The 14,161-nt window shown below is 41.8% G+C and overlaps 2 protein-coding genes across 4 annotated transcripts in view; one reads left to right on the forward strand and one right to left on the reverse strand.

Annotated features, from left to right (window-relative positions):
• The window catches only part of LOC307022902 (class I histocompatibility antigen, F10 alpha chain-like), a 455,191-nt gene that overhangs the window by 342,437 nt on the left and 98,593 nt on the right, over positions 1-14,161 (reverse strand). The gene's annotated exons all lie outside the window — the stretch shown is intronic.
• col28a1a (collagen, type XXVIII, alpha 1a) overlaps positions 1-14,161 on the forward strand; it is a 36,316-nt gene that overhangs the window by 3,461 nt on the left and 18,694 nt on the right. The window contains exons 2-15 of one of the 2 annotated variants that reach the window (XM_079656399.1): positions 1,445-1,579; positions 1,677-2,242; positions 2,893-2,913; positions 3,068-3,127; positions 7,296-7,349; positions 7,445-7,489; positions 7,990-8,016; positions 8,249-8,293; positions 8,371-8,415; positions 10,086-10,139; positions 10,232-10,300; positions 10,380-10,448; positions 12,026-12,094; positions 13,637-13,705. In XM_079656399.1, the coding sequence (XP_079512525.1) occupies positions 1,453-1,579; positions 1,677-2,242; positions 2,893-2,913; positions 3,068-3,127; positions 7,296-7,349; positions 7,445-7,489; positions 7,990-8,016; positions 8,249-8,293; positions 8,371-8,415; positions 10,086-10,139; positions 10,232-10,300; positions 10,380-10,448; positions 12,026-12,094; positions 13,637-13,705 (1,320 nt within the window). In that variant the 5' untranslated portion in view covers positions 1,445-1,452. Of the gene's footprint in view, positions 1-1,131; positions 1,580-1,676; positions 2,243-2,892; positions 2,914-3,067; positions 3,128-7,295; positions 7,350-7,444; positions 7,490-7,989; positions 8,017-8,248; positions 8,294-8,370; positions 8,416-10,085; positions 10,140-10,231; positions 10,301-10,379; positions 10,449-12,025; positions 12,095-13,636; positions 13,706-14,161 lie in introns of those variants that run through there. The other variant, XM_079656398.1, reaches the window with a different exon arrangement.

A 14,161-nucleotide genomic window follows, 5' to 3' on the forward strand; every position in this document is an offset into this window, starting at 1 on the left:
TTGTCTCACAGACTTTACTATAATCAGAATACTAGTATCCTTTCAGGCAGCGGTCCAGATATGTGTGCAGCTGTATTTGATGGAGTTGCAGCAGTATCAATAATGCAAAGATATCGTGTTGAATAAATAACTAAAAGGAGAAAAAAGAGGTGCAAAAAAGATTATTCCGAAAAGACCCAATACGACCAGTGTGACCTCAAAGAGACGCATAGAGACCAATATGAGACAGAGTGTGACCAGATGGGAAACGACTTCAACGAGACGCAAAACTACAGAAAGATACAAGAAATGAGTACAGAGGAACAGAATGACAAAATATGATGCAAAATGGCTGAAAAGAGATGAAAACCTCTAGAAATGGTGCAAAACGATCTTAAGGCGACAGAATATGATCACAAAGACACAAAATGTCTATAAAGATGCAAAATTAACCAAAACATGTCAGTTGTCCTTAAGCATTAGATGATGGCTGCACGTCTGTTCCCAGCAGCCTCTCTCTCACGCTCCTTACACCAGCAGCCTCTCTCTCACGCTCCTTACACCAGCAGAGCATGAGCATAAGCGCAGAAACATCGTTCAGTCAAAGCAGATGTAGCCACAGGTGACAGTGATGAAGTGTGTGTGTGTGTGTGTGTGTGTGTGTGTGTGTGTGTGTGTGTGTGTGTGTGTGTGTGTGTGTGTGTGTGTGTGTGTGTGTGTGTGTGTGTGTGTGTCTGTGTGTCTTTGTCTGTGTGTGTGTGTGTGTGTGTGTGTGTGTGTGTGTGTGTGTCTGTGTGTGTGTGTGTGTGTGTGTGTGTGTGTGTGTGTGTGTGTGTGTGTGTGTGTGTGTCTGTGTGTCTGTGTGTCTGTGTGTGTGTGTGTGTGTGTGTGTGTGTGTGTGTGTGTGTGTGTGTGTGTGTGTGTGTCTGTGTGTCTGTCTGTCTGTCTGTCTGTCTGTCTGTGTGTGTGTGTATGTGTGTGTGTGTGTGTGTGTGTGTGTGTGTGTGTGTGTGTGTGTGTGTCTGTGTGTCTGTGTCTGTGTGTCTGTCTGTCTGTCTGTCTGTCTGTCTGTCTGTCTGTCTGTCTGTCTGTCTGTCTGTGTGTGTGTGTGTGTGTGTGTGTGTGTGTGTGTGTGTCTGTGTTACCTGTACACCTGCGATGTCTCCCTCTTGTGTCCATTGTGATGGATTCAGGACTATTGATAATCATAATAATAGATTACATTTGTATAGCGCCTTTCAAGGGATCCAAGGCCGCTTTACATGGTAAACAAACAAACAAACAAACAAATAGGGCAAATAATAAAGTAAGAGTGAAATAGCAGATGGACTGGTTAGGGGTCAAAGGCCATGGAGAGCACGTTTTGAATGAAGACTTGAAGATGTCCAGGGAGAAGCATTGCAGCCGGTGGTTGATGTCCAAACAGAAGCTGAATGAGCCTCTGTTTCTCCTGTGATGTTCCCAGACTGAAGGATGACTCTTCCGTGGCTCCTGAAGGTTTCCGTCCTGACTCTCGCTCTGTGGAGTCCAGCCAGAGGCCAGAAGAGGAAGAGGAAAGGGCAGAGAGACGACAACCAGGTGCTCCTGAATGAGGCCAAAAGTACGTGTTTAAAGCCATGAAATACATGATGTATCCAGATCCTTTCTACAGTCTGACTGCAGACTGTAAACCCTCTCTCTCTCTGCTCCTGGTCCAGCCCTGATCTGCCCGGTGGAGCTCATGTTCATCGTGGACAGTTCGGAGAGAGCCAAGTCTCTTCTGTTCGAGCGGCAGAAGGCCTTCATCCTGCGGTTCAGCTCCAGACTCACGCAGCTGCATTCGACCGGCTGGCGTCTGCGTCTCCGTCTCGCCGCGCTGCAGTACAGCAGCTCCGTCTCCCTGGAGCACAACTTCAGAGACTGGCAGGATCTGGACGTGTTCCAGAGCCGCGTTTCCTCCATGGCGTTCATCGGACACGGCACCTATTCGGCGTACGGTATCTCCAACGCCACGCAGTTATTCGGGCGCGAGACTTCCTCCAGCAGCCTCCGGGTGGCGCTACTGATGACGGACGGATCGGATCATCCTCGAAGTCCCAGTGCTGTTGCTGCTGCCGCTGAAGCCAAGCAGCAAAACATCCGGGTGTTCATCCTCCGGCTCTCGGACCTGCCGACGGACGCACAGATGAGCGAGAAACTGAGGTCCATCGCCAGCGCCCCGCCGCAGAAACACCTGCTGAGTCTCACGGACAAACAGCTGGACGACAAACTCTTCAATGAACTGGTGAGTCTGTGGGGGGGGGGGGGGGTTATTAGGTTTACTGATTCACAAATCTACTGGCATGCACAACAAGAGAGCAGAACCTGATACTCAGATTTACCTAAAGAACTGGAAACCAAATACTCCTCCTTGAATCACCTTGAATTTGTAGAGAAAAACTTGTTTCTACAAAAAGGATCCAGAAACTTGGAAACAACGAGGGCCACATTCAAACACAGTCTAAAGCCTTCTTATACACTAAGCTTGAGGCGCCTGAGCACGAGGCTGTTCGTGCAGAGCTGTTTTGAATAGTAATGTTTGAGTAAGAACGCATGTGTTTGGGAAGTAGGGAGCATGGGACTGAAGGGTTTTTGCCGTTGTTAATCGCGGCCCTAATGACTTCAATGTTGGATTCTTTGTTCACCGTTGAGGCGTGAGAGTTTTCTTCCAGCATTCAAGTTACCACAGGCTGAGTCTTTCATATAGTTGCTCACTGGGGGGTTCAAGTATTGGATAAAGTTAAACGATGAAAGCAACCAAAGTAAAACAGACCTGAAAACAAGCCACGTTTCAGCCACTCTTGGTCCGAGGTTGAGCCTTGCCTTGTCTTGAGTTAACTATTCCTGCAGGTTTGGACTTTAAATAACTGACCGACTGTTTTTGTTTTTTTCCAGAACACAATTGTAAAAACTGGGGTGAGTACCGTGACGATTATCTCCTCACATGATCATATTCTGTGTTATTATTTGTTCAGGCACAACGAAGGCCTTATCCTTTCTCCTCTGTATCTCAAGCACATCGTCGATTCAGTTCTTTATATATTCATTATCTCTCATGTCCTTATTTCAGTGCCCTCAGCCGAAGTCCTGTCTGTGCGAGAGGGGGGAGAGGGGGCACGCAGGAAACCCGGTGAGTGGATAATCGCATCCTAAGTTGACAAATATGAACAATATATGATTGCAGAAGTTTCTATACTCAGTACTGGATTACTTTGAGTGATACTCATCGGAGCCAAAGTGCTTATTCAGCCTGATGGAAGGACCTTCCTTTCAAGGATTCAAGGATTCAAGCTACAGAGTAGATGAACATCTGAGGTCACAGGCTCCTCCCACAGAGCAACACAGCAGATCAAATAGTTAATAGTTTCTGAAGCTGTAGCGCATTAAGCCACGGTTAGCTTCACTCTCCCAGCCTCAGGCGTCCACTAGCAGGTGCGTCTGGCCTACGTTCAAAACCACACAAAGAAAAGGATGTGAGCGAGCAGGAAAAGTTCCCACAGTGTAAGTGTAGCAGGTGGTGCGGGGGCTGAAAGGCTGTTTTAGACAGAAGCAAAGGTCAACGATGGAAGATTACACACGAGCAAACACAGGATGAGGTGGAGGTCTTTGTTGGCCGGGGGGTTACAGACAGCTCGCACTCAGACTCACCTTTTCCTAGAAACACAGTCCGGACTAAAGAGGGGCCCCGAGTATTCCCCCTCTGTCCCTCTGCTTTCATGGAGGGGACATTTCTTTGGAAAAAAAAGTTAGATTTTTGAAAGAAATTCAGAATTTCTCAGAGAATCTTTCAAAACAAATTGAGCTAAAGTCAGAAATCTGAAGTAATCATTTAGAAAAAAGTAACATTTCTGAATACATATTTGTCTAAGTCAGAATTCTGAAACACATTCAGAATTTTTAGAAAAATGCAGAATTTGGAAAGAAAATCATGACATTAGGATCTGCTAGTTATGATACTTTTTACTTAAGTACATTTCGAAGCCCATACTTCTTTACTTCTACTTGAGTAAAGGATGTGTGTACTTCTACTTGAGGAAAGGATGTGCGTACTTCTACTTGAGTACAGGATGTGTGTACTTCTACTTGAGTAAAGGATGTGTGTACTTCTACTTGAGTAAAGGATGAGTGTACTTCTACTTGAGTAAAGGATGTGTGTACTTCTACCTGAGTAAAGGATGTGTGTACTTCTACTTGAGTAAAGGATGAGTGTACTTCTACTTGAGTAAAGGATGTGTGTACTTCTACCTGAGTAAAGGATGAGTGTACTTCTACTTGAGTAAAGGATGTGTGTACTTCTACTTGAGTAAAGGATGAGTGTACTTATACTTGAGTAAAGGATGAGTGTACTTCTACTTGAGTAAAGGATGAGTGTACTTCTACTTGAGTAAAGGATGAGTGTACTTCTACTTGAGTAAAGGATGTGCGTACTTCTACTTGAGTAAAGGATGTGTGTACTTCTACTTTAGTACAGGATGTGTGTACTTCTACTTGAGTAAAGGCTGTGTGTACTTCTACTTGAGTAAAGGATGAGTGTACTTCTACCTGAGTAAAGGATGAGTGTACTTCTACTTGAGTAAAGGATGTGTGTACTTCTACTTGAGTAAAGGATGAGTGTACTTCTACTTGAGTAAAGGATGTGCGTACTTCTACTTGAGTAAAGGATGACTGTACTTCTACTTGAGTAAAGGCTGTGTGTACTTCTACTTGAGTAAAGGATGAGTGTACTTCTACCTGAGTAAAGGATGAGTGTACTTCTACTTGAGTAAAGGATGTGTGTACTTCTACTTGAGTAAAGGATGAGTGTACTTCTACTTGAGTAAAGGATGTGCGTACTTCTACTTGAGTAAAGGATGTGTGTACTTCTACTTGAGTAAAGGATGAGTGTACTTCTACTTGAGTAAAGGATGTGCGTACTTCTACTTGAGTAAAGGATGAGTGTACTTCTACTTGAGTAAAGGATGTGTGTACTTCCACTTGAGTAAAGGATGTGTGTACTTCTACTTGAGTAAAGGATGTGCGTACTTCTACTTGAGTAAAGGATGAGTGTACTTCTACTTGAGTAAAGGATGAGTGTACTTCTACTTGAGTAAAGGATGTGTGTACTTCTACTTGAGTAAAGGATGTGTGTACTTCTACTTGAGTAAAGGATGAGTGTACTTCTACCTGAGTAAAGGATGAGTGTACTTCTACTTGAGTAAAGGATGTGTGTACTTCTACTTGAGTAAAGGATGAGTGTACTTCTACTTGAGTAAAGGATGTGCGTACTTCTACTTGAGTAAAGGATGAGTGTACTTCTACTTGAGTAAAGGATGTGCGTACTTCTACTTGAGTAAAGGATGTGTGTACTTCTACTTGAGTAAAGGATGAGTGTACTTCTACTTGAGTACAGGATGTGTGTACTTCTACTTGAGTAAAGGATGTGTGTACTTCTACTGGAGTAAAGGATGTGTGTACTTCTACTTGAGTAAAGGATGTGTGTACTTCTACTTGAGTAAAGGATGTGTGTACTTCTACTTGAGTAAAGGATGTGTGTACTTCTACTTGAGTAAAGGATGAGTGTACTTCTACCTGAGTAAAGGATGAGTGTACTTCTACTTGAGTAAAGGATGTGTGTACTTCTACTTGAGTAAAGGATGTGCGTACTTCTACTTGAGTACAGGATGTGTGTACTTCTACTTGAGTAAAGGATGTGCGTACTTCTACTTGAGTAAAGGATGTGTGTACTTCTACTTGAGTAAAGGATGTGCGTACTTCTACTTGAGTACAGGATGTGTGTACTTCTACTTGAGTAAAGGATGTGCGTACTTCTACTTGAGTAAAAGGATGTGCGTACTTCTACTTGAGTAAAGGATGAGTGTACTTCTACTTGAGTACAGGATGTGTGTACTTCTACTTGAGTAAAGGATGTGTGTACTTCTACTTGAGTAAAGGATGTGCGTACTTCTACTTGAGTACAGGATGTGTGTACTTCTACTTGAGTAAAGGATGTGTGTACTTCTACTTGAGTAAAGGATGTGCGTACTTCTACTTGAGTACAGGATGTGTGTACTTCTACTTGAGTAAAGGATGTGCGTACTTCTACTTGAGTAAAGGATGTGCGTACTTCTACTTGAGTACAGGATGTGTGTACTTCTACTTGAGTAAAGGATGTGTGTACTTCTACTTGAGTAAAGGATGAGTGTACTTCTACTTGAGTAAAGGATGTGCGTACTTCTACTTGAGTAAAGGATGAGTGTACTTCTACTTGAGTAAAGGATGAGTGTACTTCTACTTGAGTACAGGATGTGTGTACTTCTACTTGAGTAAAGGATGTGTGTACTTCTACTGGAGTAAAGGATGTGTGTACTTCTACTTGAGTAAAGGATGTGTGTACTTCTACTTGAGTAAAGGATGTGTGTACTTCTACTTGAGTAAAGGATGTGTGTACTTCTACTTGAGGAAAGGATGAGTGTACTTCTACCTGAGTAAAGGATGAGTGTACTTCTACTTGAGTAAAGGATGTGTGTACTTCTACTGGAGTAAAGGATGTGTGTACTTCTACTTGAGTAAAGGATGTGTGTACTTCTACTTGAGTAAAGGATGTGTGTACTTCTACTTGAGTAAAGGATGAGTGTACTTCTACCTGAGTAAAGGATGAGTGTACTTCTACTTGAGTAAAGGATGAGTGTACTTCTACTTGAGTAAAGGATGAGTGTACTTCTACCTGAGTAAAGGATGTGCGTACTTCTACTTGAGTACAGGATGTGTGTACTTCTACTTGAGTAAAGGATGAGTGTACTTCTACTTGAGTAAAGGATGTGCGTACTTCTACTTGAGTAAAGGATGTGTGTACTTCTACTTGACTAAAGGGTGTGTGTACTTCCACTTGAGTACAGGATGTGTGTACTTCTGCTTGAGTAAAGGATGTGTGTACTTCTCCTTGAGTAAAGGATGAGTGTACTTCTACTTGAGTAAAGGATGTGTGTACTTCTACTTGAGTAAAGGATGTGTGTACTTCTACTTGAGTAAAGGATGTGTGTACTTCTACCTGAGTAAAGGATGTGTGTACTTCTACTCGAGTAAAGGATGTGTGTACTTCTACTCGAGTAAAGGATGTGTGTATTTCTACTTGAGTAAAGGATGTGTGTACTTTTACTTGAGTAAAGGATGTGTGTACTTCTACTTGAGTAAAGGATGTGTGTACTTCTACTTGAGTAAAGGATGTGTGTACTTCTACTTGAGTAAAGGACGAGTGTACTTCTACTTGAGTAAAGGACGAGTGTACTTCTCTGATACTAACTCACCCTGCTCTCATGTAGGGGAAGCCAGGCGATCCGGGGTCTGATGGAGGTCCGGGTCCAAAGGGATTTCGTGTAAGTCTCCATTGTTTCCGTAATCCAGCTCTAGATACAGAGAATCCCCAAAGTGACGTTTGATGTTCTGTCTTGTCGTTGTTCGATCACTGCAGGGGGAATCCGGCATCAACGGACGTCCAGGGATCGGGGGCCTTCAGGTAATCACCAAATACTTTTCCAAAAAACATTTCCTGGTATGCTTTAAGTCAAGCTGTGCATCATAAAGGGGATCCATGTGGATTGAGTTGGCATCTCAGTGTCGTTATAAAACTTAAAGTAAGAAGCCATGTGCTAATCAACCATGCAGGGGTTGTTGTCCAATGCACGCTGAAGGTGTTGTGTCTTGATATGTGTCTGTTGATGTTACACATGGAGCGGCTGGGATTCAAGGAGCATTTCAGACTCGATCTGAACATTACATTATTATCCTATCTTTGTAATATCAATATTTAAGGTGTTTAGGAACAAATATCTTGGTATTTCATTTTTCTCCTATATCGCCCAACCCGGGTTACATCCATCGTTTTTAAGTAGATAAAATACCACAATTGGCAAGATATGATTGCATTGGTTGGTTGGTTGACTTTCAGTTGCATGATGGTTGGCAGGCAGACAGTCCACTGTTTGATTTATTTATTCAAAATGTCTCTTTCCATAGGGTCGACCTGGCGGCAAAGGGGAAAGGGTTTGTATATTATCATTTCTAAATATAATGAGTTTTAACAATTCATTTTTTTTATTCGGGATGCATTCACCACTGTATTTTAAACATACTTACTTTAAACCATACACAGGTGTTGTGGTTTAAACTATAAATCTTGCAGACTTGATGAAAAGACACTTGGCTTTGTGTCCACATTATGAAGATGTCTTCTGTAATCTACATTCACTGTTCCTCCATTGTCTGTGTTCTCCAGGGAGAACAGGGGGAATGTGGAACCGCCGGTAAAAAGGGAGAACAGGTAGATGTCTTTTTATTTGACTTAACAATATGTGTTTTTCTGTGTGTGTTTTATATGTTATTGATTTGTGTCCTCAGGGTGCAGAGGGACCTCCGGGCCCCACAGGCCCCAGAGCAGAGCAGGTGAGATCTGGGCCTTTGATTTTTCACACCTGTGGTCACATTTACATTTTTCCGTGCCCCCACATATTTTGTAAATCGTAATTTTGATTTTTTTTTTAATTTTTAAAAAGAATTTAAGATGTTGAGAAAAAAATCAGATCAAAATTAAAAATCAGAAACCCGAGAAAAAAAAGACATATTTCAAAACATGTAATAATTCTGAAAAAAAGTGAAAATCTTAGATTTCTTTTTAAAATGTCTTCAAAATAAAAAATTGAAAAATTAATCATTCAAATTAAGTCAGAATTGGAGAAAAAAGTCAGAATTCGGCCCCTAAGGATCTTGAAACCTGAATAGGTTGTGTTCACATTGAAATATTCCCGTGTCGCCCCCTCACATCCGTGCAGAAGCACTCGTTGTCCTTTTTTTTTTAAATTCGTAATTCATACGTTTTAACAAAAGTCAGAATTCGAGGAAATAATCATAATTTTTAACAAAAATCAGAGTTGGAGATTCTGGATTCCTGAATGAGTTGTGGTCACATTGAAATATCCCCCTCCCCCCCGCTCCCAGAGCCCATCTCCCGCTCTGCACTGGAGGAATGTGAGCGGGGATTTAGATCTTAAACCTCCTGAATGTAGCCTTTCCAAAGCGGGGAATCCAGACTGCGCTGTTGGCTCTGTTGGCTCTGTTGGCGCTGTTGGCTCTGTTGGCGCTGTTGGCTCTGTTGGGTCTGTTTCTCTGAGCAGACGTTGTCCCAGAGGATTAGGATTTGGGCACATTTTATCCATCTGTCCCTGCCTTCTGAAATGCTCTTTAGACTTCGGCAGACGAACTTCCTTCTGATCTGTCGCTAGTTCCCATGAACTGTACTGGAGAACCAGAGCGTAACCCAGTCCTGAAACACCTCGAATATAACGTCCGTTTGTGCCTTTGAATTATGAAATGATCTCAATGTGTGAGGACCAGCCTTTTTAATGTGTTGGCCCGTTCACTACAAATCAAAGGTATTCTATATTCCATTTTCTAAAACCTAACTGTATTTCATAATCATACAAGCATTAGTGATGTGAAGACTGACTCTTCTCACAGTTTTGAGACAACCTCTCAAACGTTTGATACTTTTTTGCATAATATCGCGTACATTTCAAAGGTAACTGTCAAACATTAGATCTGTTGATTGCCCATTCTATAAAAAATACAGAAGATGATTAGGGACACATGTCAGTCAGAATCTTTAGAAAAGTCAGAATTTAGAAAACATTTTGATTTGATTTTTGGAACAATTATAGTGTCTGACTTTGGAAAAGTGTTAGAAGTCTAAAAAAAAGTAATGTTCCAAAAAAAGTCTGATTTTTTAGGAAAAGTCTGAATTCAGAGAAAAAAATTATTTGAAAAAAAGTTATAATTCCGAAAAAGATTCCAAAACTTTGAAAAAATGCAGGAAAGTCCTGTCAATTTTAAAATGTGGTGACATGACTCATGATACAATTTCTATCTGTGTCACAGCTCCATGTGGAGAACCTTTATAAACTCACACTGCTCTTAGATTCCAGCAGAGGGCGCTCACAGCTCAATCCTCTGACACACACTCAGCTCTCAGTGTGCTAAATGCGAAATCTATCTATCTATTATATTATATTCCTTTGATGGTATTTAATCTTTGACTTCCTGTTGTGTTCCTGTTTCAGGGAGCGAGGGGTTCCCCTGGAGACCCGGGTCCAGAGGGGACGTCTGGATCTAAAGTATGAACACTGGCCGTCAGATCTCAACATCCAGTAAATCTCGTTAAGAAGTTAATTGCTCACTTTTGATTGTCTGTTCCCCTCCTCTAAAGGGTGAGCGGGGCCTCGGGGGAGCATCTGGACCTCCAGGAGATAACGGCATGGGGTTCCCTGGTCCAAAGGTACTTCCTAGTGTTTCATTAAATATCCAATTAGGGTTACTTTTCAGTTGATCTCTAATCTATACACTTCAACCTTCAGGGTGACAAGGGGAACCAAGGAAGACATGGAGCTCCTGGACTGATGGGGGTCGGAGAAGCAGGGACTCCGGTGAGAAATTATTTAAGATACGATGGAGCTTTATTAATCCCCGTGGGGAAACTCAATAGTTTAACAGCTACTGTACAGGGTGAGAATGACAAACAGGACAGATTCACAAAGACATACAAATACAATTATATACATTAAGTGTACGTGCGTGCGTGCGTGCGTGCGTGCGTGCGTGCGTCTGTCTGTCTGTCTGTCTGTCTGTCTGTCTCTCTGTCTGTCTGTCTGTCTGTCTGTCTGTCTGTCTGTCTGTCTGTCTGTCTGTCTCTCTCTCTCTGTCTGTCTGTCTGTCTGTCTGTCTGTCTGTCTGTGTGTGTGTGTGTGTGTGTGTGTGTGTGTGTGTGTGTGTGTGTGTGTGTGTGTGTGTGTGTGTGTCTGTCTGTCTGTCTGTCTGTCTGTCTGTCTGTCTGTCTGTCTGTCTGTCTGTCTGTCTGTCTGTCTGTCTGTCTGTCTGTCTGTCTGTCTGTCTGTCTGTCTGTCTGTCTGTCTGTCTGTCTGTCTGTCTGTCTGTCTGTCTGTCTGTCTGTCTGTCTGTCTGTCTGTCTGTCTGTCTGTGTGTGTGTGTGTGTGTGTGTGTGTGTGTGTGTGTGTGTGTGTGTGTGTGTGTGTGTGTGTGAGGGCGGGCGGGCGGGCGGGCGGGCGGGTATGTGGTTGAAGTCTTCAAACAAAGCTGTCCTATTTTTTTATTTTGTCATATTGCCAAACACTAGGGGGAGGTTCTAACGCCTCACACACACACCCTTAAAATACTCTACACATTTACAAAGACATTACCGGGGACGTAATTAAGACCTTTAACTAATTCAGTAGTTTAACAGAAACAGGGTTGAAGAACAGGACGGACCAGATTCACACAAGATCAAATCAAAGATAACATTATATAAAGTTAAGCAACTTTAGAATAAGAAATGAATTCAAATGAACGTATATACATACTTGGGTATTTTTCACAGTATTACTGTTCTGTGCCATAACACATTTAAGATAAGATAAGATTGTATTCATCAGGAAGGAAATGGTTGTGCCAGAGTTACAAAGACTCAGCAGCATGATGATCAAACTGTTCACTAACAGAGCAATTCAATAACTACAGCAAACAGACGGCACATCGTTAATGTGAATGACTGGACAGTGACAAACAGCCATTTACATTACATTTGTATTCAATCTAATATTTAATATTCCATTCCTCACATACTTATGTATATATAATATACGGCTTTATATTTTCTTACCGTACATTTTGAATTCCACATATATACTTTCTACTTTTTTGTAATGCTATTTTATTTCTATTGAAATGCTTACATCTTGGATTGTTTATTTCTAGTCCTTTAATTTGTATTGTTCAATGCCTTGACTTTTTATGAAGCTGCAACACAAACATTTCCCAGATTGGGATCAAAAAAGTACTTCTTTTCTTATCTCAACGTAAGGCAGTTACTTACAGAATAAACGAGAGACTGACTTTCTTTCTCAGAATTCTGTGAAATAAATCTCAGAAAAAAGGTCAGATTTTTAATTTTCTTAAATATTTAATGTAATATCTGTTTATTTGATGTGCCCTGTTGTTGCTTTAGGGTCCATCGGGGCCTCCAGGCATGCAGGGGTCTGCAGGAGTTCCAGGTGAGGGACTTCCAGGATCACAGGTAACAAACTGGTTCACCTAAAGCACATTATATCTTTACATCATGTTGGGAAATCCTGAACGTCCTCTTCCAACATGAGAGCAACATGCTAACAAAGGTATCAACTGTAGCTGTGAACATGACAGGATGTGTGATGACCTAGAAGAGCATCAGGACTGTTTGAGGCATATGATAGCTATGTGATTAACATGATGATTCAGCCTCTATGGAGAGAGACATATGACAAGCATGCTCATTTCTGACGTGGAGCTAATCTGAAGTAAACATTGAATACTGCTTTCTATTCCTCCATCTTGGGACTGGGTAACTCCCTCTCTTGGATATCAGCATGTGAAGGACACTGTTCAGGAACTAGTTGATGCTCTGTATGTGATGACTCCTTCCATTCTGGAGAGGATCACAGATACATGGATCCTGAGATTCAAGATCAAGCCGGGGACCAGGGATTATTAACATTTTAAGTATTCGGAAAAAGTCATATATCTTTTTCAATTTTTTAGAAAAATATATATTTTAGAAAAAGTAAGATTTTTATGAAAAAGTAAGATTTTTTAGATTTTTTAGAAAAAGTAATATTTTTTTGAAAAAGCAATATATTTTTGATTTTTTTGAAAAGGTCAGAATTTGGAGATTTTGAGAAAGTCAGATTTTATCGGGTTTTGGGAAAAAGCCAGAATTTTGGGAAAAAGCAAGAATTTTGAGAAAAAGTCAGAATTTTAAAAATGTTGTACATGACAGGATGTACTGCTTTCTATTCCTCCATCTTGTGACTGGGTAACTCCCTCTCTTGGATATCAGCATGTGAAGGACACTGTTCAGGAACTAGTTGATGCTCTGTATGTGATGACTCCTTCTGGAGAGGATCACAGATACATGGATCCTGAGATTCAAGATCAAGCCGGGGACCAGAGAGATTTCTCGAACAGATCATACATCGTTTCATGTGTTCTGTATTCAGGACGGACTTCAGTGTGAAGGATGAACTATGAGATGTGTGTTCAAAACATAGAGGGGAAAAGACTCAATAAACCAGTGTTTCTAAAACAGTGGGTGCATGGACCCCTAGAGGGACTTTGGAGTATTGCAGCGTCCCTCACAATCTCCAGACCATGATTTATTTTCCTGTACGTCCTGAAAAAAGTATATTATATATATATAAGACTTAACTGGCAGTAAATGTGACGAAGTACATTTACTGTATTTAAGTAATAAAAGAAACTGATGTGGGAGGTATTCCATTTTTTATTTAGAATATAATCCTTTATTGTCATTATACAGGTATATAATGAGATGAGTAGAGCTACTCTTTTTTTAAGGTGCCATCAAACATATAGAAACAAACAAGAGACGTACACATTCAGGAGAAGACAACATGCAAACAACAAGCCTTCATACTTCAATATGCAGATCCAGTTGAAGTGCAGGAATATATCGGTGCAACAGCATATTGAATTGATCAAAGAAAATGTGTCTTTTTCACATAATAAATAGGTGATTTTAGGATTAAAAAAATGCTGTTATTCTTTTTTTTCTTTGTTTCAGGGGGCCCGGGGTTACGAGGGTCTGAAAGGCAGCCGGGGCCTCCCAGGTGTCGGGTCCAAAGGGGATAAGGTGAGTGTGGCTGTTAGACTCATACCAACCCAGATAAAACCCATGATACTTGTCTCACCTGTCTCACCTGTCTCACCTGTCTCACCTGTCACCTGTCTCACCTGTCTTACCTGTCACCTGTCTCACCTGTCTTACCTGTCCCCTGTCTCACCTGTCCCCTGTCTCACCTGGCCCCTGTCTCACCTGGCCCCTGTCTCACCTGTCTCACCTGTCACCTGTCTCACCTGTCTCACCTGTCCCCTGTCTCACCTGTCCCCTGTCTCACCTGTCTCACCTGTCCCCTGTCTCACCTGTCACCTGTCTCACCTGTCTCACCTGTCTCACCTGTCTTACCTGTCCCCTGTCTCACCTGTCCCCTGTCTCACCTGTCACCTGTCTCACCTGTCTCACCTGTCTTACCTGTCACCTGTCTCACCTCTCTCACCTGTCACCTGTCTCACCTGTCTTACCTGTCCC

The sequence above is a fragment of the Notothenia rossii genome, assembly GCF_949606895.1.
Source record: "Notothenia rossii genome assembly, chromosome: 10".
Taxonomy (NCBI): Eukaryota; Metazoa; Chordata; class Actinopteri; order Perciformes; family Nototheniidae; genus Notothenia; species Notothenia rossii.